Raw genomic sequence first — 23885 nt, 5'->3', positions numbered from 1 at the left:
AGCTGGAGAAGTATCTATTCAAGTCCTTTGCCCATTTTCGAATTGAGCCGTTGTTGTTGGGTGTAGGAGTTCTTTACATAATCCAGATATTAATTCCTTATCTGACACATGATATTTTCCCCTACTCTGTGGGTTGTCTTTTTGTTCTGTTATCTTCTGAGGGGCACCTGGCTGGCTTAGTCCATTGAGCGTCTGACTCTTGATTTCCACTCAGATCATGATCCCAGGGTCTTGAGATCAAGGCCTGCATCGGAGCTGCACTGATCGTGGAGCCTGCTTAAGAGTCTCTCTCTCTTTCCACCTCGGCCCCTTCTCCCTGCCTTGCACATGCATGTATGCACTCTGTCTCTCAAATAAGAATAAATAAATAAAACAAAAATGTCTTTTGATGCACGAAAGTTTTAGTTTTTAAATTAATTAATTATTTAAAGTCATCTCTAAACCCAACATGGGGCTCGAACTCACAACCCCGAGATTAAGAGTCATATGCTCCACCGACTGAGCCAGCCAGGTGCCCCACAAAAGTTTTTAATTTTGATGAAATCCAGTGCATCTATTTTTTTTTTTCTTGCCTGTGCTTTTGGTGTCCTATTCAGCAAATCATTGCCAAGTCCAATGTCAGGAAGCTTCTCCCTGTGTTTTCTTCTAAGAGTTCTAGGAGTTCTAGGTCTTACATTTAGATCTTGTTTTTTTTTTTTTTAATTTTACTTATTTATTTTGAGAGAGAGCAAGCGGGGGAAGGGGCAGAGAGAAAAGGAGAGAGAGAATCCCAAGCACGATCCGCGCTGTCAGCACAGAGCCCGACGTGGGGCTCGAACTCACAAACCGTGAGATCATGACCGGAGCTGAAATCAAGAGTCTGGCGCTTAACCGACTGAGCCACCCAGGCTCCTCTTAAATTTAAGTCTTTGATCCATCCATTCATTTTGGGTTAATTTCTATATCTGGTGTGAGATAAGAGCCCAGGTCCATTCATTTGCCTGGGGATTTCCAGTTTTCCCAGAGGCTCTAGCTGAAGAGACAAAGGAGGCCCTTTAGCTCAGTGGGGAGAGGCTGGGTTACGTCCCCAAGACCCCAGCCTCCCTCCTTGGCTTCCCCTCTGCTCCCCACACTGTCTCTTGCAGGTTCACAAGTTTGTGGACAGAAACCGGGATCATCTTGACCCTGCCGTGGTGGAAATGCTTGCTCAGAGCCAGCTCCAGGTGTCCCTGCCAGCCTTCTCTGGGCCCCCACCCCTCCACACTGTGGCCCCCACTCTGCCCCGGACACTCTTCCCACTCTGCCCCGGACACTCTTGCCCAAGGGGCAGCCCCTGGCACTTTGGACCATGGGCTGAGCTCTCCAGGGTCTGGATGCTACGGACTGCTCCCTGCCCCCAGTTCTGCAAAGACAGGGCGCAGGCCCACTCCAGCTCCGCAGGGACAGGGGCGCAGGCCCACCCCAGCGCCGCGGGGACGGGGCACGGGCAGGGCTATGGAGAGGCCTGGGGGGCAAGCCAGCTCAGCCTCCTCTTGCCCTGCAGCTGGTGGGCAGCCTGTTCCAGGAAGCAGAGTCCCGGTCCCGGGGTGGGCGAGGCAAACCCACACTGGCGTCTCGCTTCCAGCATTCTCTGGAGGACCTCCTAGCCCAGCTGGGCAGGTGAGAACAGTGCCCCCCACAGGAGACCCCGGGGAGTTGAATGGAGGGGGGCTGGTCTATGCCCAAATGACCCCCTTTCCTCCCATCAGGAGCCATGTCTATTTCATCCAGTGCCTCAACCCCAACCCGGGAAAGGTGAGCTCCCCTCCACCCCATGCATGGCCCTGGAGCCTTCCCATCCACCTGCCCCGCCTTTCTCAGTGGCCCCTGCAGCTTTAAACCCCAGCTTTCATTGGCTCTTTCCCACGGCCACAGCTTCCGGGTCTCTTTGATGTAGAACATGTGGCAGAGCAGCTGCTCCAGGCAGGCATCCTGGAGGCAGTGTGTACCCGCAGTGCCAACTTCCCTGTGCGTGTGCCCTTCCAGGCTTTCTTGGCCAGGTAGGGCCCCAGGATGGGAGCGGCCAAGGGCCCGGGGACCTCCGTGCCCAGACCCACAGGGACGGCTGGCAGACCCGGGGTTCCTTTGGGGCGGAGATGGACCCACTTTCTTAGGGACCTTAGGCCTGGCTTCTATCCTCTTCCTCGAGCTGTTCTTTCTCCTTCTCTCCCTCCATCCCTCTCTCCTTCCCTGTTCATTACCCCCCCCCCACCACCACCACCACCACCAAGCCTCCATCTGTCCCTCCTCCATACAGCAAAACCCTGCTGGGTGCCTGGCACAGAGTAGGTTGTTTCCAAATCGCTGTTGAATGACTTAGGGACTAAGTAGACTCTGAGGGGCGGGGGGATGGTCGAACAAGGGTGGAGGGAGGTCCTCGCTGTGCTTGTTCTGACCTCAGCTCTCCATCTGAGGCAGGTTCCGGGCCCTGGGGACAGAGGGGCAGGGAGAGTCCTCAGACCGGGAGAGGTGTGGCGCCATCCTGAGCCAGGTGCTGGGGGCTGAGTCGCCCCTCTGTCACCTGGGAGCCACCCAGGTGGGTGCACGTGTGCAGAGAGGCAGGCGTGGCTGGAAAGGGAGAGGAGTGTTCGGGGACAACCTCGGGATTTGGAGTGGGCCTGGGTGGCAGGTGTCCTGGGCTCCCCACAAGAATGGGTTGTCCTGCTGGAAGGGAGGAGGCGGAGGCCTCAGGAGAAGAGCAGGGTGGGCCCTGGCTGCCCGAGCCCTCCCCTTTGCCCCCAGGTCCTGCTGCGGGAGTCCGGCTGGCGGCAGCTGGAGTGGCACTGGGCCCGGCGACGCTCCCAGGCCCTGCTCGCCCTGCACCGCAGCCTGCGCGCCTGCATCTCTCGCCAGCGCCTCCGCCTCCTCCTCCTGCCGCGGATGCAGGCGCGCGTGCGAGGGCTCCAGGCCAGGTCTGCAGGGGTGGGATGAGCAGGGGACAGGGGGGCTTCTCAGTTGGTGGGGCAGGGTGTGGGAGGGGTAGGGCCTCAAGGCAAGTCTATCTGCTCCAGGGCAGTCCCCGCCCATACCCCTGCAACCTCTGCTTGAATGCCCCTACTCACAAGAAGCCCACTACCTGCTAAGGCCACCCAAAACTGCAGTCTTGACTCCTTGAGTGTTTTTTAGTCTGTTCTTCACTCCGCTGCAAAAAATGCTCTTTTAAAAGCATGAATCGGGGGGCGCCTGGGTGGCTCAGTCGGTTAAGCGTCTGACTTCAGCTCAGGTCATGATCTCACTGTTCATGGGTTCGAGCCCCACGTCGGGCTCTGTGCTGCCGGCTCGGAGCCTGGAGACTGCTTCAGATTCTGTGTCTTCCTCTATCTCTCTCTGCCCCTCCCCTGCTCGTACTCTGTCTCTGCCTCTCTCTCAAAAATAAATATTAAAAATTTTTTAAATAAAATAAAAGCACGAATCAGGCTGTGTGAGGCCCTGCCTGCCTCTCCAGCCTCTAGGTCAGAGTTTTATACTCCAGGCTCTTTGGGTTTCTTGATCCTATAACACTCCCTCCCCCTTCTCACATAATTAACTCCCATTCACTTTCACAGCCTGTCTTTGCTCGTTCACCCAACAGCTGTTGGTTGACCTCCTCCATCACCACCCGCCCTCCCCCCCAGCCCCAGCCAGGCACGGGGACACAGGGATCAAGGCAGAGATAGTGCCTACCAGGCTCACTGGGGAATCAGGTGCAGACGGTAAACCAGCCCCCAGGCACCCCAAAGGTGGTGTGAAAGTGCTGAGACAAAGTAAGGGCAGTGCCGTGGACACCAGGGAAGCCTTCCGGGGCAGGGCACCCATCAGCGCTATCCATTTCCAAAAATGTTTTCATCACCGACAGAAACTTTGCATCTCTTATGCAATTATTCCCCGCTTGCCTTTCCCCCAGTCCCTAGTAACCAGTCTACTTTCTGTCTCTACCAACTTGCCTGTTCTAGATATTACATGGAAATTGACTCATACAGTATTTCCTTTTACACCTGGCTCACTGCGCTAACTATAATGTTTGCAAGGTTCATCCATGTCGTAGCCGGTATCAGAACTTCATGTTTTTTAAATCTTTAAAGAAGTTTTTATTTTTGAGAGAGAGAGCGTGAGCAGGAGAGGGGCAGAGAGAGAGGGAGATGCAGAATCCGAAGCAGGCTCCAGGCTCTGAGCTGTCAGCACAGAGCCTGATGAGGGGCTCGAACTCACAGTCGGTGAGATCATGACCTGAGCTGAAGTTGGACACTCAACCGACTAAGCCACCCAGGTGCCCCTCATTTCGTTTTTTTTTCTTTTAAATTAATGTATTTATTTTGAGAGAGAGAGTGTGTGAGCATGGGAGGGGCAGAGAGGGAGGGAGGGAGAGAGAGAGAATCCCAAGCATGCTCCCTGCTTGTCAGTGTGGAGCCCAGTGTGGACCTTGAACCCACCAACAGTGAGATCACGACCTGAGCTGATATCAAGAGTCAGCTGCTTAACCGCCTGAGCCACAAAACTTCATTTCTTTTTTATGGACGAATAATGTTCTATCGTGCGCACAGACCACACCTTGTGTATCCGCTCATCCGTCAGTGGTCATTTGGACTGTTGCCACTTTTTGGCGACTGTGAGGAAGGCTGCTCGGAACGTGAGCGTGCGAGTATCTGTTCAGGTCTCTGCTTTCAATTCTTTGGGAATTGAAAGGAGTGGAATTGCCGGATCACGTGGTAATTCTATGTTTCGTGTTTTGAGGAGCTGTTTTCCACGGCGGCTGCCCCGTTTCCTGTTCCAGCAGCATGAGCCAGGGTTACGGTTTCTCTACAGCTTTGCTGATGTTTATTTCACACTGTTTATTTATAAAGTTTATTTATTTATTTTTGAGAGAGAAAGAGAGCACGAGCAGGGGAGGGGCAGAGGAGAGGGAGACAGAATCCGAAGCAGGCTCCAGGCTCTGAGCTGTCAGCACAGAGCCCAGTGCGGGGTTCAAACCCATGAACCGCGAGATCATGACCTGAGCTGAAGTCGGACGCTTAGCTGACTGAGCCACCCACGCGCCCCTATTTTCCACTTTTTAAATTAGAGCCATCCTACTGGGCGTGAAACGGTATCTCATTGTGGTTTTGATTTGCATTTCCCTAATGACGAACGAGGTTGAACATCTCATTTTTCGGCCAGTTGTGTATCTTCTTGGAGAGATGTCTAGTCAAGTCTTCTGTCTGCCTTTTGATTGTACAGTTTGTCTTGCTGAGTTGTAGGAGTTCTTTATAAATCCTGGATATTAAACCCTTATCAAATCTGTGATTTGCAAACGTTCCCCTGCCTGGTCTGTGGGTTGCCTTTTCACTTTCTTGATAGTGTTCTTTGAGGCCCCAAAACTATACATTTATTTTATTTATTTCTTAAGATTTTATTTTTAAGTAATCTCCACACCCAACATGGGGCTCGAACTCACAACTCTGAGATCAAGAGTCACACCCTCCACCGACTGAGCCAGCCAGGTGCCTCCTATTTTTTTTTTTTTAAGTAAACTCTACCCCCAACATGGGGCTTAAACTCATGACCCCAAGATGCTCTACCAGACTGAACCAGCTGGGCACCTCAAAACTGTACATTTTTTTATTTACAAAGATTTTTTTTAATGTTTTATTTATTTTTGAGACAGAGAGAGACAGAGCATAAGCAGGGGAGGGGCAGAGAGAGAGGGAGGCACAGAATCCGAAGCAGGCTCCAGGCTCTGAGCAGTCGGCACAGAGCCCGATGCAGGGCTCGAACTCAACAAACCGCGAGATCATAACCTGAGCCGATGTCAGACGCTTAGCCGACCGAGCCACCCAGGCGCCCCACATTTTTTTACTTTTTAATGTTAATCCTGCTTGTGACTCCTTTACTGAGGAGTCTGGTCTTTCTTATATCTGGAAAATTCTCAAAGACACAATCTCTTCTGTGATGTCTTATTGGATTTCCAGTGATAGTATTTTTTTTTTCCATTTTTAGAAGTTCTTAAATAAAAATATGTCAGACTCTTCTCAACATGTCGGTTGATTCAGTTAATCTTGTGGTGGGGCAGGTATTACACGAATCCTCATTTTGCAGATGGTAGGGAGAAAACAGAGAGGGAAAGTAACTTCCTCATGACCGCGAGGACTAAACAGGAGGGAAGTGAGCCCAGTGGTCGGCTCTGCTGTCTAAGACCTTAATCTCCTTCGCTGAACGCCTGCTCAATGCACCTGTCCTTTCAAAGTGTCCTGTCCCTTCCCTGCTGCTTCTGTTAAGCACCTGGGGTGGGGGGCCGCTGGCCCGGGGTCAGTGTTTACGTTCATGTCTTGGCTGGGGGATTCAGGTACTGGACTAAGTTTGGACTCCTCACCACGCCCTCCTCCCCCACCCCCACCGGCCTCTAGGAAGCGGTACCTCCGGCGGCGGGCGGCTCTGGGACAGCTGAACACCATCCTGCTGGTGGCCCGTCCCCTGCTCTGGAGGTGGCAGAGACGGCAGGTGCAGCTTTGGGGCGGGGCAGCTCGGGGTAGAAGTTAGGCCGCCTTGCTGGTCCGGCTCTTCCCATTCCCCGCCGCCTGCTGTAGGCCGGTGCCTCCTGGAGGTCGCTTCCTTTATCCCTGCCCGTCCTCCAGAGTCTGACTCTCCCCTGTCCGTCTGGGGTGCCTTCCTATCCCCTCCAGGCCTTCCTTAGGGCCTGCCAGCTCCCCTCTTTTGCCTGATGATTCCAATGTGAGGGCCATAAAAAAGCTCAAAGGTCAGTGTCCACATACTGCTCCCCTGGGGCCCCTCCCTGGATGGACTTTGTCCCCTGGGATCATTCCTTCCTGCCCTCTCCTCAGTGCCCTGGCAGACGGGCAGCGACGCCCACAGCACTAAGGCTGGTGAGGGCCCTGGAGGGCTGGTGGCAGGTGGCCGCCCCTTGGGGTCTGTGCTTGTTTCTCTGCTGGGGGCTGGCGGGGGCAGCTGAACTGCCGAGGTAGGGAGGAGCTGCCGGGAGGTTTGAGGAGGCTCCTCCCCGGGACCCCAGCATCTCCTGCGTCTCCCCGAGCAGCTTGGGCGTTGGCGTGGTTGGCACAGCAGGAGGACCTCCGAGAAAGCGCCAGGCATGGTAGGTGGACTGGAAGCTTGAGGGTGTCCGCTGGGTTATGAACCCACTGAACCTGGCGTGGCTCAAGGGAGAGTGTGGGGTCCCAGCTGAGCCACCGTGGCTCCTACCTCTCAGGGGCATCCTACGCACCCCCTAAGAAGAGCCCCGGGCTGCCCTATTTTCCCTCCGTGGGCTCCTGGGGTCTTATTTGTGTCGAGGATCAGAACCCTCGGTCTTTGGAGACGTTTATAGTCCTGGGGGTGAGGAGGGATGCTGGGTCCCCGTAGCCCCTCCCTTAGCACTTTGTCAATTGCTCCTCTGTGCCAGGAGCTGGGACGCTTGGAGATCCCGGCTGAGCTGGCCGTCATGCTGAAGGCGGCAGAAGGTGAGTTTTGATTAGTGTCACTCTTGCCGTGACCCCTCTCCCCACCCGGTCTGTCTGCAGTGTGGTGGCTCTGACCCCACGGTCCCTCCCTGTGATGCGTTTGGCTCCCCTGAGCTCCCTCTGCCCCGGGGGCTGGGGGCTGATGGTGAGTGGGGGAGGCGGTGCCACAGCCCGGTGCCTGACCTGGTATTTCGACGCCTCCTGTGCTGTCCCCAGGCCGTCAACATGTTTTGGCTGATAGCATCACGGAGTCGATGCCCCCGGAAGTGCCTGTCCGGCCCAAGCTGACCCTCCCCCCCGACATTGACCAGTTTCCGTTCTCCAGCTTCATATCCATTAGCTTTCAGGTGGGTCCCCAGACCTCGGCTCTTCCCAGCTGACCCCCACGGCTCCCCAGATGTTAGCCCTGCCAGCCAGGGGCTGTGTCTCTTCTTCCTTCTCCCCTGCAACGCACCCAACCTCTCCTGTCATGGGAGTGATGGGTGTGGCTGCACTTCTAGGAGACTATCCGTTGAACCTGAACGCCTAGCCCTCTAGTGTCACTTAGATCCATGATGCCTCACCTTTGTTACCCCTGTGGCATCCCCCCCCCCCCCCGCCGCCGCCGCTCCCGTTGAGGTCCTCTGGTTAAAGCGTGTGTAATGACGAGGCAAACGTCTGGGCTGCAGTGTTGGATACGGAACAGGATTCGAAACTGCACACGGAGTATGATCCCAATCTTGTTGACAGTGGTAACAGGTGTGGGAGGGTGATGTGTGTTATCTATGCATAGAAAGTAAGACAGACTAAAATGTCAGCTGTGGTCACGACGGGCAGTGAAATATTAATGGTGTTTTTTTATTCTTTATCCTTTTCCACGTTTTCTGAGTTTCCTGCATGCATGGGTGTCAATTTTCTAACCAGAAAGAACAATTAAGATGCACGTTGCAGGTGGTTTTCCTGCCGGGCCCCCTCCGCCCTGAGGGCGCTCGCTCCTGCGGGCTCTGCCGGGGGCTGTCTCCAGCAGGTCAGCACAGACCAGCACCTGCTCAGGCACTGTCACCCTCCTTGCTTGCAGGAGCCATCCCTGCCCCACCCTGGGCAGCCACTGACCAAGCCCCTGACCCGGCTGGTCGGGGAGAACCCTCAGCACGCCCTGGATATCAACAAGGTGGTGAGTGGCACATCGGGGAGGGGGCGGGGTGAGACGGGCCCTGGCTCCTAGGTGCTGGCTGAGCACAAGGGAGGTCTGCACATCCTGCACTCGTCCCCGCTCTGTGTCTACAGCTGCTGCGGCTCCTGGGGGACGGGTCCCTGCCCTCCTGGCAGGAGCAGACCATGGGCGAATACCTGGTGCGACAGGGGCAGCGCCGACCAGGGCTGCGGGACGAGATCTTCAGCCAGCTCGTGGCCCAGATCTGGCACAACCCGGACGAGCAGCAGAGCCAGCGCAGCTGGGCCCTCATGGCCATGCTGCTCAGCGCCTTTCCCCCAATGCCCACCCTGCAGAAGCCGCTGCTCAAGTAAGGGGCCTGCCACGCGGGGGCCCAGTGACCGGGCTCGGTGGGCTGCCCACCCCCACAGCAGCCGCGTGCTGTCCCCACAGGTTTGTGTCCGACCAGGCCCCCACAGGCATGGCAGCACTGTGCCAGCACAAGCTCCTGGGGGCCCTGGAGCAGACGCGGCTGGCCCCCGGGATGGCACGCGCCCACCCGCCCACCCAGCTCGAGTGGACAGCGGGACGGCGGCGGGGCCGCATGGCACTGGACGTCTTTACGTTCAATGGTGATGCTCACCTTCCTCTCTCCAGCGGCACCTCCCGTGACCCTGATCTCCCTTCTGTCCTGCTCCTGGAAGCCCCGTGGGGACAGCAGCCCCTTCCTGTCAGGGAGGACCTGCTGCCGCTCACGCGGGCCCCCCACCCCTTGTCCCTGCAGAGGAGTGCTACTCAGCCGAGGTGGAGTCCTGGACCACGGGGGAGCAGTTCGCTGGGTCTATTCTGCAGAGCAGGTACTGGGGCCCGGGGTGGGGAGTGTGGCCAACGCTGACCACTGTCCCATCCTCCTGTGTCCCGCCAGGTGCCTCCTGCAAACCCAGGGCCAGAGCCTGCTCCCCGGGGGAGTGAGGCTGGGTGGGGGTGGGGACATGGAGGGGTAAGTGGGCTCCATAAATCAATGAGCACGTCAGAGCCGATGTACAGGTAGAAGGCTGTGAGGTGCAAATGAAGGAGAGCCGTCTGAGGAAACCAGTTCCCAACCCAGGTTCCGCCAGCCACCTCCGCTTGGCCCGCGCTCAGGTCCTTGCCCTTTCCCTGGGGGGCCGTCTTCCTGGCTGACCACTGCCTCCGTCCTTCCCAGAGGCCTGGAGGTGCCCCCCCGTGGCTGGTCCGTGTCACTGCACTCCAGGGATTCCTGGCAGGATTTGGCTGGCTGTGACTTCGTGCTGGACCTCATCGGCCAGACTGAGGACCTGGGGGACCCCGTCAGTCCTCGCAGCTACCCCATTGCCCCCCGTGGCTTGTAGGTGCCGCCCAGCGCCCCTGTCCCCAGCCTGTTCCTGTCTCAGATCTGTCATAGGTGACCCCCCGTAGCTACCCCATCACACCCTGGGGTTCATAGGACCTGCTGCAGGGCCAGCCCCCCTCCAACCTAACCTTCTCCCACCACACGGGGATGACCCCCCACAGCGGCTTCTATCCCTTGCCTCAGCCGGGGCACCACCCCCGTCCGAGGCGCCCCCTTAGCTGGGCCCACTGTCTCCTGCAGACCTGAGGACATCCCCCCCGCCCCTGGCATCCAGGCCCCCTCACTGCCCCCAGATCCACCTCCGGGTCCGCCCCCAACACTGTCCAGCAGGAGCCACACAGGTAAGGCAAGAATGGACACAGTAAGGCTGGCACGTGATGGGAATGGGGGTGCGGGCAGCCCCATACCCTAGAGTGACACTAACCCGCCTCTGGCCCCACAGCCGAGTCTCAGGTCTCAGGGAGTCTGGACGGCTTCCTGGACCACCTCTTCGAGCCGGTCCTCTCCCCAGGCCGCAGCGTGAGTGTTCTGCACACACACCCGACCCCCACCCGCCCCTGCCCCACTCCGATGCCTCTCCCATCTCTCCCAGGGCTCCAGTTCTGACCCCACGGCCTATGGCCTTTGTCCCTTCAGGATCTGGAGCAAGGCTGGGCTCTGAGCAGCCGCATGAAGGGAGGGGGCGCCATTGGGCCCATGCAACAAGGCAGCTACCCCATGGGTGAGTGCAGGGCTGAGCACCTATCCGGGGTCTCCCCAGGCAAGCATGGCCTGGGACCCCGCAGGAAGCACCCGTGGCCCCCGCTCTTCTTGTTGTCTGGGGCTGGAGGGAGGTGGTCGTTGGGCCTAGATAGGAATCGACCTGGGAAGGCCCTGTGCCCTCAGTTTACCCAGGGATGATGCAGATGCCCGGATACCAGCCGGCCATGATGCCTGCAGCCATGCCCATGATGCCGGCGGTGGGCGCAGTCCCTGCCATGCCAGGTAAGGTGGAATCCCGGGTCCCTTCTCGGGTAGGAGCCGGAGGAAGGGGGGTCCGACCAGGGTCCCGGAGGGGACGGTGGGCGGAGGGCCGTGAGCAAGCTCGGCACTTGTATGCCACTTGCAGCCATGGTGGTGCCGCCGCAGCCGCAGCCGCAGCCCCTGCTTCCCAGTGTGGACCCGAGGCAGCTGGCGGCCCAGCAGCAGAACTTCATCAACCAGCAGGCGCTGATCCTGGTGAGGGTGGGCAGGGCCCGCAGGTTGCCTCGTGGGGACAGGTCCGCGGGGCAGAGCCAGAGCGGCTCTCACCGGGCCCACCGCCCCCTCCCTCTTCAGGCCCAGCAGATGACCACCCAGGCCATGACCCTGTCGCTGGAGCAGCAGACGCATCAGCGTCAGCGCCAGGCAGAGGCCCAGACCCGTGGAGCTGCTGCCCCGACCTCACCCCCAGCCGTCACCCCCAAGCCCAAGAGGCCCCTGGCTCCACGGGAGGAGCCGGAGCAGGAGCTGGAATCGGTGGGTGCTCGCCTGAGGGTGAAGAGCTGAGGCCAGGCAGGTGGCACGGCCTGGGGTGGAGACAGCGGGCTCCAGGACTGGCCGGGAGACCCCACGGGAGCAGGAAGATGAGAAGATGCCCGGGGCCCTGGCCCCAGAGATGGGGTGGGGGTGCAGGTGCTGGGAGAGTGGCGACTTGGCTGGCCAGGCTGCTCCTTCACTCCCCCTTCCCGCCCACAGGAGATCTCCCAGGAGCCCCGAGACAAGCCCCGGAGGCCCAAGAGCTTCCAGCAGAAACAGGACTTTTTCCAGAAACTGGGTGAGGGCGCTCGAGGTGGCAGGCCTGTGCACAGACCCGTCCGCCCCAGCCTGTCCAGGGCGTGTGGGGCACATTCTGCTCCCCTGCGTCAATGTAGCCTGTCCAGGAGGCTGATGGGCTGGCCAGGTGGAGAGTAATAGGGCCATCTGGGGCGCTTTCAGGGCAGCAGCAGATCAAGGTGAAGACAGTGAAGCCGCCGGCCAAGATACAGATCCCCCAGGAGGAGGAGCAGGACGAGGAACAGGACGAGGAAGAGCCCAGAGCAGGTGGTGGGGAACACGGGGGGCGGGCAGGGCCCGCCCTGTGGGTGTGCACAGGGCCTCACCTGTTCCTTCTCCTCCTGGCCAGTGCCATCCCCTCCTCCTCCCCCCATAGTGAAGAAGCCACTGGCACGAGGCGGGGCCAAAGCCGCACGAGAGGCTGAGGCTGAGCCGGCCCAGGAGGCGGGGCCTGGTGGTGATCCGGAGCCCGCGCAGGACAGAGACCTGGTCCGCAGCTCGGACCCCGCGCCCCGACGGCGGGCAGAGCCCAGCAGGGAGATCCGCAACATCATCCGCATGTACCAGAGCCGCCCGGGCCCTGTTCCTGTGCCAGTGCAGCCATCCAGGTGGGTCCCGGGGGTGACCAGGGCTGGCCACTCCCCAGGGAGTCACCCTGTGGACTCGTGACCTCTTCCTTCTCTCAGGAGGCCCCCAACGTCTTTCATGAAGAAAAACAATCCCAAGGATGAGGCTCTGGCTAAGTTGGGGATCAGTGGTGCCCACACATCCACATCGGTGAGGCCCTATCCTGTCCAGGGCATGGCTTCTCACCTTGGGAGTCCAAGGCTCTCTGGGGTAAATTTAGCCTCACCCCTAGAGCCAGCTGTGCAAATTCTCTGTGCCTTCTCCAGGTGCTGTCCCCCAGCCCCAAGAAGGGCCCCCCGCCACCTGTGGCCCCTCGACCCAAGGTCCCAACACAGCTTGGGCCCTCCGACTCCATCAAAGAGGACCAGGGTCTGTTTGGCCAGACTCCACCCACTGCCCATGCACCCCCACCTCCTCCACCGCCCCCACTGCCTGGGGAACCAGGGACCCTTTCAGCAGAGCCCCGTGGTGAGGAACCTCTTGTCCCTCGGTGGTGGGCTTCGTTGAGACGGCTGGGTTCCCAGCGGCCTGTCAGCACTCATGGCTGAGGTCGGCCGCTCGGGGTGCTCAGGCTTCGGGACTTTGGAGCCCCAGCTTCCTCATTCCCGTCCAGGGCGGGGTCCGGGCACTCCTGGGGCCCATGTGGCCCTGAGGGACTGTCACAGGGTGGTGTCCTCAGTACAAACCTGGCAGCTCCATCAGGAATTTAGTGGCCCTGCTGACCTGGTGAAGGACAGCAGGGAAGAGGAGGGCTGGAGACGGAGGCAGGAAATGGGACATGGGCAGGACGGAGGCAGCAGAGGTCGAGTGGGCAGAGCCCTCGCAGGGCCCCAGGGAGGTGAGGGTCTTCTGTCCCCACATCCCTGCCATTCGGGCTCTGGCAGCTCCTCGCCTGAAGCTCTCTGGCCCTTCCCTCTGCCAGGCTTGATGGAGCCCATGGGGGACCAGGGGGTCTCCACCCAGCTGCTCGTGCCCTCCGGCAGCGTGTGTTTCTCCTACGTCGGTGCGCCCTGGAGGCTGTTCCTACGCAAGGAGGTGGGCGCGGGGGGTGGGGGGTTGGCCGCTGCGGAGCGGTGGCAGGTGGTGGGCGGGGGCCCAGCGTCTCCCCACACACGAACACTGGGGCTGCCTCCCCACAACCCACCTCCTCAGGCCTGGTTTTCCTTCTGGGTCTGAGAGGAAGTGGGGGGCCAAAGAGGGGCACCGTTGCCAACTCTTTTCCATCCCCGTGCTCTCCGACAGGTGTTCTACCCCCGGGAAAACTTCAGCCATCCCTACTGCCTCCGGCTCCTCTGTGAGCAGGTGAGGGCCCGGGCCACCTGCAACATGGACAGACAGACTGCTCCTGCGTCTGGGCCAGGTTACCGTCAGTGCAAGAGGCAGGAGAGCAGCAGTACTGATGGGGCAGGTGCTGTGTTTCGAGCCCTGCCTTTATTTAACATCCCTAAGAGTAAGGACCACTACTGGCCTGTAAGGAGGATGCAAAATCTAGCGTATATAGTCCCCAACATGGGCTCCGGCACCCGGCAGACGCTCCCCGATGCTTCTTTGCCACCGCTGAGTGCTCCCAGGACCCTAGCTCTTCCCCCAAATTCCAGAGCAGCCTCCCCGCCTCCCCCAGGTTCTGTTCCTTCAGGGGGAATTTATCTCAGTGACTGAGGAACAGCAGCCCGCTCATGCAGGTGGCCGTGGGGAGGCGAGTGGGAGCTCCAGGCGGAGGCGGCCCTGGGCTCAGAAGCCCCACGTCCCTCCCTGCTCCACCCATGCCCACGGGGCTCTTTAGCTTTTCCTCCGCATGTGGCTGCTTCCACGGTGAGCTCTGGCTTTGGGATCTGGTGGTGACCACTTGGCTCTGCCCCCCAGATCCTGAGGGACACCTTTGCCGAGTCCTGCATCCGGATCTCCCAGGATGAGCGGCACAAAATGAGGGAGCTACTGGGTAGGGTCCAGGGACCCTGGAGTTGGGGAGCTGAAGAGCTGGAGGGGGGGGGGGGAGCAAACTCTGGGGTCCCCCTGTGAAGGAGCCTGAGGACAGTCTTGGGCCGTTCCTGCCCACAGGAGACCTGGAGGTGGGCCTAGATTCGCTCAGTACCACCGAGGACAACGTCAAGAAGCGTATCGTGGTGGCCGCTCGGGACAACTGGGCCAATTATTTCTCCCGAATCTTCCCTGTCTCGGTCAGTGAGGCTGAATGTAGGGCTGGGGATGGCAGTACCACAATCTGGCTCCTAGCGTGGCCTGCGTGGGCCTTTGTGGCAGGGATGAGAGCTGGGGGTGCGGTGGGCACAATGGAAGGACCCCCCGGGGCATCTTGGATGGCGGTGGGGAACCGGGAGCCTGTCACCTTCCTTCCGGGCAGGGTGAAAGTAGCAATGACGTGCAGCTGCTGGGCGTGTCCCACCGGGGGCTGAGGCTGCTCAAGGTGACCCAAGGCCCCAGCGTCCACCTCAACCAGCTGAAGACTCTCTGCTCATACAGGTGAACCTGGGCCGGGGGCTGGGCTGTGGATGGCCCCAGGGGTGAGAGGGCTCCCAGCTCATGCCTCCACCTGTGCACAGCTTTGCTGAGGTGCTGGGCGTGGAGTGCCTGGGCAGCTCCACTCTGGAGCTGTCACTAAAGGCTGAGCAGCTGGTGTTGCACACGGCCCGGGCAGGTGCCATCAAGGCCACGATTGAGCTGTTCCTGAGTGAGCTCAAGAAGGCAAGCGCAAGCCGGTCAGGGGGCTGGGTGGGGGCAGGGGCTGGTCAGTCGAGCTCCCTCAAGCCACCAGGGGTCCTCGGAACTCTGGAGTGCCGGGTGGCGGGCGAGGCCAACAGGGGGAGCTGGTGAGGCGGGCAGGACCGGGGCTACAGGCAGCCTGGCTCCCTTACCTGCCCGCCCTCTTGCCTGCAGGACTCTGGCTATGTCATCGCCCTGCGAAGCTACATCACCGATGACCACAGCCTCCTCAGCTTCCACCGTGGGGACCTCATCAAGCTGCTGCCAGTGGCCGCTCTGGAGCCCGGTATCCTTGGGGGGCAAGCAGGGTGGCTGGCACAGGGAGGGCAGCCCATGGCGGAGCCTCTGAGGGGCAGAGGGGCCAGGCGGGCGAGCCACCATGCTTGGGTGCCTTCCAGGTTGGCAGTTCGGCTCCACCGGGGGCCGTTCTGGACTCTTTCCCACCAACATGGTTCAGCCAGCTGCTGCTCCAGACTTTTCCTTTTCGCCAGAGAGGAGTGGCCGGCACATGAGTCAGCTGCAGCACGGAGAGCCAGGGCTGGCTCGGTGGGAGAGGGCCACGGAGGTGAGGAAGATTGGGGGGAGGGGGCGGGGGAAGGCGAGGCCTAACTAGGAGGCGAGGAAGCAAAGGGCTTGATTGCCCCTGAGTGGCCAGGTCCACCTGCCGCCTGGCGGGTGGTGCTTGGTCTGATGCTGCCCCTCTGCCCTCTCCCAATTTCTTGCCTGGTCTCCTCAGCAAGGCTGTGAGCTCCTTGCGGGCAGGGCCTGGGCCGTATGGCCTTTGTGTTCCCTCGCAGTGTTGCAGTGGTCCCCTAGAAGATGCTCAGTAAACACTTCTTGACCCTCCTGGTGGTGTGCTCCCTCCAGCTGCTCTCCCTGGGTTGGGCTGGGTGGGGGCTGGGCATGGCCTCTGGACAGGCCCGTGGGCACTCGGGTGGCATGAGACGTCCTGTGTTCCCAGCGCCATGCCCACCCCCGGAGCCGGACACACAGTGACAACTCTGAGGCCACCAGCTCGACCCACTCTGCGGCCTGCCCCTCTCTGTCCACGGAATCCCACAACTACACCATGCAGGAATTTGCCCTGAACCACTTCCGTAAGCCTCAGACCTTGTGAGTGCCCCGGGCCCACCCTTCTGCTTGCCCATCCTCAGTCTCCCTGAAGTAGGCCTTCCTGCTCAGAGCCACCAGGCCCGTGCTTTTAGCACTCGCCCTACACAACCTGCGATGGGGGGGAGGGGGGGCAAGCAAGCAGGGCTGTCCTCCCCTCTGCCCCCTCAGGCTGCACCAGACACACGGAGATGCTAAGAAGGCCATGGCCAGCCTGGTGCAGTACACCAAGGTGAGGGGGACAGGTGGGGAGGAGTCGGGCCAGCGGATCTGCCCTCTGGCCCCCACAGACCCCCAACCCAGTCTCTTCGGCCGCAGGCTCCCATACAAGAATCGCTCATCAGCCTCAGTGATGAGGATGCCAACAGGCAGGCTGTGGAAAGCTTCCAGGGTGAGTGGCCACAGCATCCTGTGTCCTCATATCCGTGGTGCCTTGGACCTAGGTGCCAGGTCTCCTTCCCTCCTCGAGTTTGTCAACTCAGGGAAGCTCACTGGTGGTTACTGTACCTCAGAGCCCTCACCTCCTTCTACGCACACCCAAGGAGTGGTGGGTCGTGTATGGTCTGGACAGACAGGCTGCAGTATGTCCAGCTGGCTCTGGGCCATATGCAGCCACAGGTGCCCACGGCACCCCTCTCTCTCAGAGCCCTGTCTCCTCATCGCTGATGTGGAGATTGCTCTGCTCTGCCTGGCTCCCGTGCATTTTCGAGAGCAAGGCAGGAGACGATGGGGAAAGCCCTGTCTGGTGACAGGAGCCAGGGCCAGGCCCCCCACCCAGCTCACCAGCTTCTCCTCCTGCCTGCAGTTCTGATGCAGTTCATGCAGGACCAGCCCAAGCCCCGGGGCAAGAATGAGTCGGAGCTCCTTTACGAGCTGCTGAGGGTAAGCAAAAGCTTGTGTGCTGAAAGCTGGTAGGGGGTGGGGGGCGGGTACCGTGTGCCCGAGGGTCTGTTCCGGTCTTCATGCCCGGGCCTGAGTGAGTTCCCCTTTCCCTTGGCCACTAGTCTTTCAAATGATCCAAAATTTACTGAGTCCCCATTACATGCTGGGGGCATGGCTGTGAACCAAGCAGGCCAGGTCCTCGCAGAGCTTACAATCTGGTGAGAGAGGACAGTCGCAAAACCATGACACAGTGTATCCAAGAGTTCAAAGTGCTGTGGGGAATGACACAGAAGGGAAGGGGATGCTACAATGCAGACGCTTGGTGACAAGGTGACACCAGAGCAGCGATCTGAGGGAAGCCGGGGAGAGAGGCACGTGTGCATCCGGGCAACACATGCAGGCGGAGAGAGGGGCAGGGGTGATGGTCCTGATCAGGGCGAGTCTCTAGCACCAGCAAAGCCAGCATGGCTGGAGCCCAGTGAGCCAGGTCAGGGTGGAGGATAAGGCCTGGGAGGGGTGGCAGGTCCAGGTCATGGCAGGCCATCGTAGGCTACTACTGGCACTCTGATTTCTCAAGAGGAGGGGCACTCGAGGAGGTTGCAGAGGGACTGGCTTACACTTTGAGATGGCTCTGGCTGTTTGCCACCCCTCCCAGGGGGGTGTAAGGGCCAGAGGAGGTTATGGCCACGATCACCAGGTGAGGGCGGTGCTGCTGGCCGAGCCCACAGGTAGCAGCAGAGGGGAAAAGGCTCAGAGCAACAGGGTTTGCTATGAATTGTATGGGGGGTGTGACAGAGAGGGGCCAAGGGTGTCACCGAGGCCCTGGGCAGAGCAGTGACCATCTTCAATAGGAAGGCCCGAGGGAGGAGCAGGTCTGGGCTGGTGCAGGAATGTTTTGGGCAGGTGAAATCTGGGGTCCACTCTTCCAAGCAGGGGGCCTGGGTTCAAGGGAGAAGTTTAGGCTGGAGGCAGGCACCAGCAGACAGCAGGTGGGAGGAGCTGAGATCATCAGGGCACGTAGACAGAGGCCCGAGGGCACGGTGTTCCCTAGAGGTCAAGGATAAGGGGAGCCAGCAGAGAAGACAGGGCCGAGCATAGCCCATAAGCAGATGAAAACAGTGATTTAGAAAGTGACCACTCGGGCACAAGCTGTGACAAAGACCAAGAGCTGGCCGCCTGCCCGTGGCCGTTAGCAGGATTTCTCCCTGACTTTAGACCCCATGCCACCCTGCCCCCACAGCTGTGTCGGGAGGAGAACCTCAGGGATGAGATTTACTGCCAAGTCATCAAACAGGTCACAGGACACCCTCAGCGGTGAGTATGCTGAGCCGGGGGGAGCAGGGAGGACAGCCCGGTGCTGAGGCCGGGATCTGGCCAGCCTGAAGCCCAGGCTCTCTGCCCTGCAGGGAACACTGTGCTCGTGGCTGGAGCTTCCTCAGCCTCCTCGCAGGCTTCTTCCCCCCGTCAACCACGCTGATGCCCTATGTGACCAAGTTTCTGCAGGAGTCAGGCCCAAGCCAAGGTGCCTATGGGAGGGACTTCCGGCCTGGGGTCTCAACAGCTTGGCGAGGGGTTTGGAGATGCCTGTGACCCCAGCCTGCTTCCCCTCTGCAGAGCTGGCCCAGAAAAGTCAGGAGCACCTCCAGCACACGGTCAAATATGGGGGGCGCCGGCGGCTGCCCTCTCCGGGTGAAATTCAGGCTTTCCTGGTACTGGGGGGGGGGGAAGGGGGTACAGGTGGCTGGGCATTTTGGGACTCCCTGGTGGGGGACAGGAAGTTGGGGCCTCTGGCCACTGGAAGACTGACCCTGCAATCTGTCTTGGCAGAAAGGGCAAGCAGTCCGCCCGCTTCTCATTCACTTGCCGGGGGGTCTGGATTACAAAACCAGTATCCAGACTTTCACGGTGAGCATGGGGCTGCTGAGGAAGAAGGGCTGGAGGGGATGGGAAAGCTGTGGCATCGGGACCGCCCCCCCAAGTCCCCTCCCCCACCACGGCCCTGTCTCTGTGCCCAGGTGGCAGCAGAAGTGCTGGAGGAGCTGTGCCGGCAGATGGGCATCACTGACCCCCAGGAAATGCAGGAATTCGCCCTCTTCCTCATCAAAAAGGAAGGTGAGCCCCTTGCCTGGGGAGAAATGGGGGGGGGGGGGCAGGCTGGATTCCAGGAGGTGGCTTACCTGCCAGCTGTGTGCCCGTGAGTGAGGCGGGTTCCCACGCTGGGGCTGGCAGGCCTGCGGGGGCAGGGTTGACCCTGGACGGCAGGGCAAGCTGTGGACCTGGGTTCCCCACTCAGGCGAGCTGGTGAGGCCCCTGTGGCCCCACGAGTACCTCAACAGCGTGTTGGATCAGGACGTGAGCCTACACAGCTGGCGGCTCAGCTGGGAGACCCAGCTGCACTTCGATCACCCCACCTACATCACCAGCCACTACAAGCAGGTCAGCTGCCACCCCTGGCCCCGGGCCACCCAGCCCCGGGCAGCAACTTGCAAGCGAGCCCCTGCCGGGGTGAGGGACCTCCAAGCCTCCCTCCCCCGAAGAAGGGATGGTGACAGGACCGAGCTCGAGCCCCAGGAGCCACCACCAAGTGGGGGCTTTGAGGCACAGCTGTCCCCTCCCCTCACTGCTGTCCCTCCTCAGGTGCTGCGGGACTATCTCCAGGGGAAGCTGTTGGTCAGTCCCCAGGCAAACACTCAACTGGCCAGGCTGGCCGCCCTGCAGCACCGCAGCCAGACCCAAGAGGACCGGCTGTCAGAGTGAGTGTGAGGGTGGCCCCACACCTCCCGTCACCCCTTGCCCCTGCTGGTGCTGAGGCCCACCTCAGCATGCACCCAAGGGCCTCTCCTTCGGCCCCCCACCCAATCCTCCAAGGTCAAGGCCGCTCAACCTGTACCCTTCCTGGCCTCAATGTGATGGGCCTGGAGTAGTGGAGGCTGTGTACACCTGACTTCCCCATCCCAAGCTCCTCAAGGGCAGGGCCCATACGTCATTCCTAAGACCGGATTCCCAGCCTCACCTGCCTGTAGTAGCCTTGCTTGTTTATTTAGCACCTGCTGTATACCCAGCCTCGACTGACCAGTCTGTGTCGTAGGCAAGACCTGTTGGCTTACTTGCCAAAGCCGCTGCAACGGCAAGTGAGCATGTCAACCATAAAGAACCTGATGGAACAGGAGCTGAGGTGGATGCAAGCATGCAGCTCCCAAGAAGCACAGATCAGCTTCATTGGTGGGTCTGGGGCCCTGGGGGTTGCGAGGGCCGGAGCAGGAGACCGTGAAGGGAAGGGGTGAAGGTGCAGGGCAGCTTCTCTACCTGCCCTGCCCCGCTCATCCAACCTGGAGGCCGTCGGGCAGGTCCCAGGGCCACAGTGACCAGAACTGCTATCCCGGCCCCTCCCTTCCCAGAGGCTGTGAGCCAGCTGCCCTTCTTTGGCTACAACGTCTACGTGGTGTTGCGGGTCAGTCAACTGGCCCTGCCCGGACCCAGCCTCCTGGGACTCAACCGCCAGCACCTCATCCTCATGGACCCCAGCTCCCAGGTGGGCCAGGCTCCCGCCCCGGTGCTGGCCTGAGCACCTTGCGCCACTCTCCCACCATCCACGGTGACCCCTCCCCTGAGAGGGTCCAAGCTCTGCTGTCTCTACTGCCCCCAGAAACTGTACTGCTCCATCGCCCTGAAGGACCTGCAGAGACTCCACCTGCTGAGCCCCCTGGAGAGCGATGGGCCCCCTGGCCTGGAACTCAACTACGGCTCTGCCGACAACCCCCAGACCATCTGGTTTGAGCTGATGAAGGTGAGCGGCCAGGGCCTCCGACGACATCCTGGGAAGGCAGCGCACGCGTGACCCAGGCCTGGCGTGGGGTGGGGGTGCAGAGCGGGGAGCCCTGTCCTCATGTGCCTGTGCCCCGGCAGGCCCAGGAGCTGAAGCACACCATCGCCTTCCTGAAGGACAGCGGCACTGCTTCCAACTAACGGCTGGCCTCACCCAAGAAGGTGGGGAGAGGGGAGGAGACGAGGAAGGGGCCCCTCCCACACCCAAGTCTGACTGGGAAGGTCTCCCTTGGGTGCCATCAGGCCATTTTGGTTTGGACTCCACCCCCCCACCCCCGGCTGTTCTGGAACCTCCCGCAGCACGGAGCTCCTGGCCCACGTGGAGGCCATGAGGCAGGAGCTACTATGGTGACATCAACTGGGAAAGAGAGTAGCAAGACTCCCCCCTGGGGGGTTCCCAGAGTGGGGGCTGCAGGAACTCGCTTGGGCAGCTGATGCTGCCTACCCTGGGGGAGATGCCCGTATGGCGCCAGGCCCTGGCTCAACACCAGAACGATCCCAGGCCTGGGAGAAGCAAATGCTGAGGAAATAAAACTCCCAAGAGAAAAAGGCTGTGTTTGTGTTTGGCGGGGGAGGGGTGTCAAAACCAACAGGACTTTTATTTCTCAGGTACGTCTCAGTCCGGCCCGGCCTTCCCGACCAGGAACTGAGCAGAGCGCAGGGTGCGGAGGCTGCCCTTCTCCTGCGCTCTGCACCCAGGGCCAGCCTGGAAGCTGGCCTCGCAAGGGAAGGGGGGAGTGGCCCAGGACCTGAAGGGGCCAACGCCTCGGACGGGTGGGCTTCACCCTGGCTTACAACTTGTTAAGAATAAGAGGTGGAGGGACCACGCCTTCCTCCTGTTCCCCTGGCAGCAGCCACACCGCCCCACTACCTCCTAACCTGGGGATCTGGCTCAGAAAACCCAGCCAAGAGAGGAAGGGAGGCTAGGAGGAAGAAGACCTCAGATTTTGCAAGCAGAAAGGTGGCTGGCCTCTGGCCTCCGACCTTGATTTAGGAGGCGTCTGGGGCCATCTCCAAAGCAAGCATGGTTGGAGGGGGGAGGGACCCCGAGCAAAGAGGATGCTCCTGATGGCTGCAGGCTTTCCACCTTCCCATTCCTGAGCGAGGCCCAGGTTGGCCCCCGGTTGAGGCCGGGGGAGCACTCTGGCCCTAGTGGGCAGCAGCCGGTCATCTCTGTGGGTCACACAGGCCGTGCCAATCAGCTTCACTCTCGCACCGGGCCCGGCCATGGAAAAACTGCTTGATGAAATGCTGGGCCTCTTCCTTTACTACAGATTTGAGAAGGGGAACATGAGAGCCAGTCCCCTCCCCACCACCGAGCCCCGCAAATTCCCTGGCCTGGTGATGCAGGCACTCACCGCTCTTTCCGGGAGGAGTCTTCTGAGTCAGCGAGTGTGAGAGGTGGCGGGCGAAGGCTTTAAACAATTCCTGGAGGCGGAGGGTGACAGGAGCAAAGGGTGCAGACCCCTGCCCTGCCCCCACCAGTGGCCCATAGCCATGACCCAAGGGCAAGGCGGACCCAGGGAAGCAGGCAGCCGGCCTTAGGACCTAGCCTGCTTCCGCCCCGCTTTGTCCTGGCTATAGGTAGGACCTGTCCTGCGCCCAGGTATCCCAGGCCCAGGAGAGGGCAGAATCCACCCACCTACCCTACCTTGGATGCAAACTTGCCCTCCTTGTAGAAAGGGGTCAAGCATTTGACCACAACATTTGCAGCCTCCTTGAGGGAGATGCCAGGGACTGGGAGAGGACAGGAGCCTTGGGCTGTAGGGTTCAAGGTGTTCTGATTGCTGGCCAAGATGCTGTCCTCGGCTTCAGCTAAGATGGAGGCGTTGGCTGAGAGGCAAGGCCTCTTCTGAGCCTGGTTCTCTGGGCTCTCCTGTGCAGGACCCAAATGGAGCATCACTCTCGGGCTCCCTGTCACAGCCCCTCCCCTCCTTCTGGAAGACTGGGCCTCAGCATCCGCTGGCTCCCTCCAGCCCAGCCCATCTAACTCTGGGATATAAAAAGAGGGAATTTTCCCCAAATGCCTAATCGGGAGAACAGAGCAGACACCAGCCTAGTCTACAGGCCTCCTCCCCTGTGGCCTCATCCCTGTCAGTACCTGCTGGGTTCTGGGCCGCTTGCCCGTGCGTGTCTCCTTTGTGGGGGTGGGCTGGCCTTCAGGGGACCCCTGGTTTCTGGGTGGGCAGGCCCTGGCCAGGGAGGAGAGCAGGCGTCAAAGGCTCCAGGCACCAGCGGCACCCTCAGCTCAGCTGGCCCAGCAGAGCAGACCCTGGCCAGGGCTTCAGAGATCCAGTTAGCAAAAGAGATTCCAAAGAATTTCAGAACTATCAGAGCCCTTACCTTGACCTCTCACTGGTGCACTCCTTGGTCTGGGGGGATGCAGCCAAACACCCCAGGGCTCCATCTTCCCCTGCACACTTCTCTGGGACTGCTGGGGGTCCCCGCATTCCCTCATGGGAAAGGCTGGCACCTCCTGTCCCTGGTGCTGAGGTGAGGGGAGACGGGCTCTTGGCCCTTTGGCAGAAGCGGGCGATGTTCTGAGAATCTTTGAGGGCTGCTGCGGCTAGGAGCTGCTGTTTCTTGCTGGCCCGGGCCTTGGCAAGGGGACCGCCCTTAGAGGGACTTGTCGCCTTCTTCTCAGGGGAGGACCCCCCACAATGAGCACTGCTTCCAGGGGCCTCTCCTCTGGGCCTCGGGAGGCACTCACTGCAGTCCTCACTCTGGAGGCTGCGGGGCTGGCTGGGGAGCTCCCGCTCACCTCCCAGCACAGGCTGGGGGGCTTGCTTCTCGGCCCGCATCTTCTCCATCAGCTCAGTGGCCGTCTGGAATGGGCAGGAGCCTTTGGGAAAACCAGCTCCCACCCGCTTGGGTTTCGGCTGTGAAGAAGAGGAGAGAGGGTTCTGACCACCAGGTCCTCGAGGACACTCACGGGCTGGTCTGGAATGGCTCTTGGGAGCGGAGGAGGGAGAAACCAGGC

The 23885-nt window shown here is 60.4% G+C and overlaps 2 protein-coding genes across 2 annotated transcripts in view; one reads left to right on the top strand and one right to left on the bottom strand.

The window, feature by feature from the left end:
* Nucleotides 1-21454, top strand: part of MYO15B (myosin XVB) — a 32070-nt gene extending 10616 nt beyond the window's left edge. The window contains exons 16-64 of the mRNA XM_053893074.1: nucleotides 1125-1202; nucleotides 1523-1638; nucleotides 1728-1773; nucleotides 1894-2018; nucleotides 2437-2554; nucleotides 2761-2930; nucleotides 6378-6471; nucleotides 7025-7081; nucleotides 7388-7445; nucleotides 7662-7792; nucleotides 8503-8598; nucleotides 8712-8947; nucleotides 9031-9209; nucleotides 9362-9434; nucleotides 9782-9943; nucleotides 10190-10290; nucleotides 10392-10468; nucleotides 10586-10670; nucleotides 10835-10933; nucleotides 11058-11167; nucleotides 11267-11446; nucleotides 11666-11744; nucleotides 11906-12010; nucleotides 12093-12351; nucleotides 12430-12520; nucleotides 12637-12838; nucleotides 13293-13405; nucleotides 13613-13672; nucleotides 14234-14309; nucleotides 14429-14547; nucleotides 14730-14848; nucleotides 14929-15070; nucleotides 15263-15374; nucleotides 15487-15653; nucleotides 16050-16201; nucleotides 16370-16430; nucleotides 16517-16589; nucleotides 17004-17080; nucleotides 18321-18394; nucleotides 18487-18602; nucleotides 18695-18789; nucleotides 18908-18985; nucleotides 19096-19192; nucleotides 19374-19516; nucleotides 19718-19833; nucleotides 20169-20302; nucleotides 20479-20612; nucleotides 20727-20867; nucleotides 20987-21454. Of these exons, the coding sequence (XP_053749049.1) occupies nucleotides 1125-1202; nucleotides 1523-1638; nucleotides 1728-1773; nucleotides 1894-2018; nucleotides 2437-2554; nucleotides 2761-2930; nucleotides 6378-6471; nucleotides 7025-7081; nucleotides 7388-7445; nucleotides 7662-7792; nucleotides 8503-8598; nucleotides 8712-8947; nucleotides 9031-9209; nucleotides 9362-9434; nucleotides 9782-9943; nucleotides 10190-10290; nucleotides 10392-10468; nucleotides 10586-10670; nucleotides 10835-10933; nucleotides 11058-11167; nucleotides 11267-11446; nucleotides 11666-11744; nucleotides 11906-12010; nucleotides 12093-12351; nucleotides 12430-12520; nucleotides 12637-12838; nucleotides 13293-13405; nucleotides 13613-13672; nucleotides 14234-14309; nucleotides 14429-14547; nucleotides 14730-14848; nucleotides 14929-15070; nucleotides 15263-15374; nucleotides 15487-15653; nucleotides 16050-16201; nucleotides 16370-16430; nucleotides 16517-16589; nucleotides 17004-17080; nucleotides 18321-18394; nucleotides 18487-18602; nucleotides 18695-18789; nucleotides 18908-18985; nucleotides 19096-19192; nucleotides 19374-19516; nucleotides 19718-19833; nucleotides 20169-20302; nucleotides 20479-20612; nucleotides 20727-20867; nucleotides 20987-21046 (5586 nt within the window). The 3' untranslated portion in view covers nucleotides 21047-21454. The remainder of the gene's footprint in view (nucleotides 1-1124; nucleotides 1203-1522; nucleotides 1639-1727; nucleotides 1774-1893; nucleotides 2019-2436; nucleotides 2555-2760; nucleotides 2931-6377; nucleotides 6472-7024; nucleotides 7082-7387; nucleotides 7446-7661; nucleotides 7793-8502; nucleotides 8599-8711; nucleotides 8948-9030; nucleotides 9210-9361; nucleotides 9435-9781; nucleotides 9944-10189; nucleotides 10291-10391; nucleotides 10469-10585; nucleotides 10671-10834; nucleotides 10934-11057; nucleotides 11168-11266; nucleotides 11447-11665; nucleotides 11745-11905; nucleotides 12011-12092; nucleotides 12352-12429; nucleotides 12521-12636; nucleotides 12839-13292; nucleotides 13406-13612; nucleotides 13673-14233; nucleotides 14310-14428; nucleotides 14548-14729; nucleotides 14849-14928; nucleotides 15071-15262; nucleotides 15375-15486; nucleotides 15654-16049; nucleotides 16202-16369; nucleotides 16431-16516; nucleotides 16590-17003; nucleotides 17081-18320; nucleotides 18395-18486; nucleotides 18603-18694; nucleotides 18790-18907; nucleotides 18986-19095; nucleotides 19193-19373; nucleotides 19517-19717; nucleotides 19834-20168; nucleotides 20303-20478; nucleotides 20613-20726; nucleotides 20868-20986) is intronic.
* Nucleotides 21455-21457: 3 nt separating this feature from the next.
* RECQL5 (RecQ like helicase 5) overlaps nucleotides 21458-23885 on the bottom strand; it is a 35370-nt gene continuing 32942 nt past the window's right edge. The window contains exons 16-20 of the mRNA XM_053893040.1: nucleotides 23249-23784; nucleotides 23007-23097; nucleotides 22557-22781; nucleotides 22264-22333; nucleotides 21458-22173 (exon numbers count right to left, since the gene is read on the bottom strand). Coding sequence (XP_053749015.1) covers nucleotides 22073-22173; nucleotides 22264-22333; nucleotides 22557-22781; nucleotides 23007-23097; nucleotides 23249-23784 — 1023 coding nt within the window. The 3' untranslated portion in view covers nucleotides 21458-22072. The remainder of the gene's footprint in view (nucleotides 22174-22263; nucleotides 22334-22556; nucleotides 22782-23006; nucleotides 23098-23248; nucleotides 23785-23885) is intronic.

Source organism: Panthera pardus, unplaced genomic scaffold (assembly GCF_024362965.1).
Source record: "Panthera pardus isolate Hobbes unplaced genomic scaffold, ASM2436296v1 HiC_scaffold_3, whole genome shotgun sequence".
Taxonomy (NCBI): domain Eukaryota; kingdom Metazoa; phylum Chordata; class Mammalia; order Carnivora; family Felidae; genus Panthera; species Panthera pardus.
The sequence above is the reverse complement of the archived record's forward strand: the minus strand, read 5'-3'. Positions and strand labels throughout refer to the sequence as shown.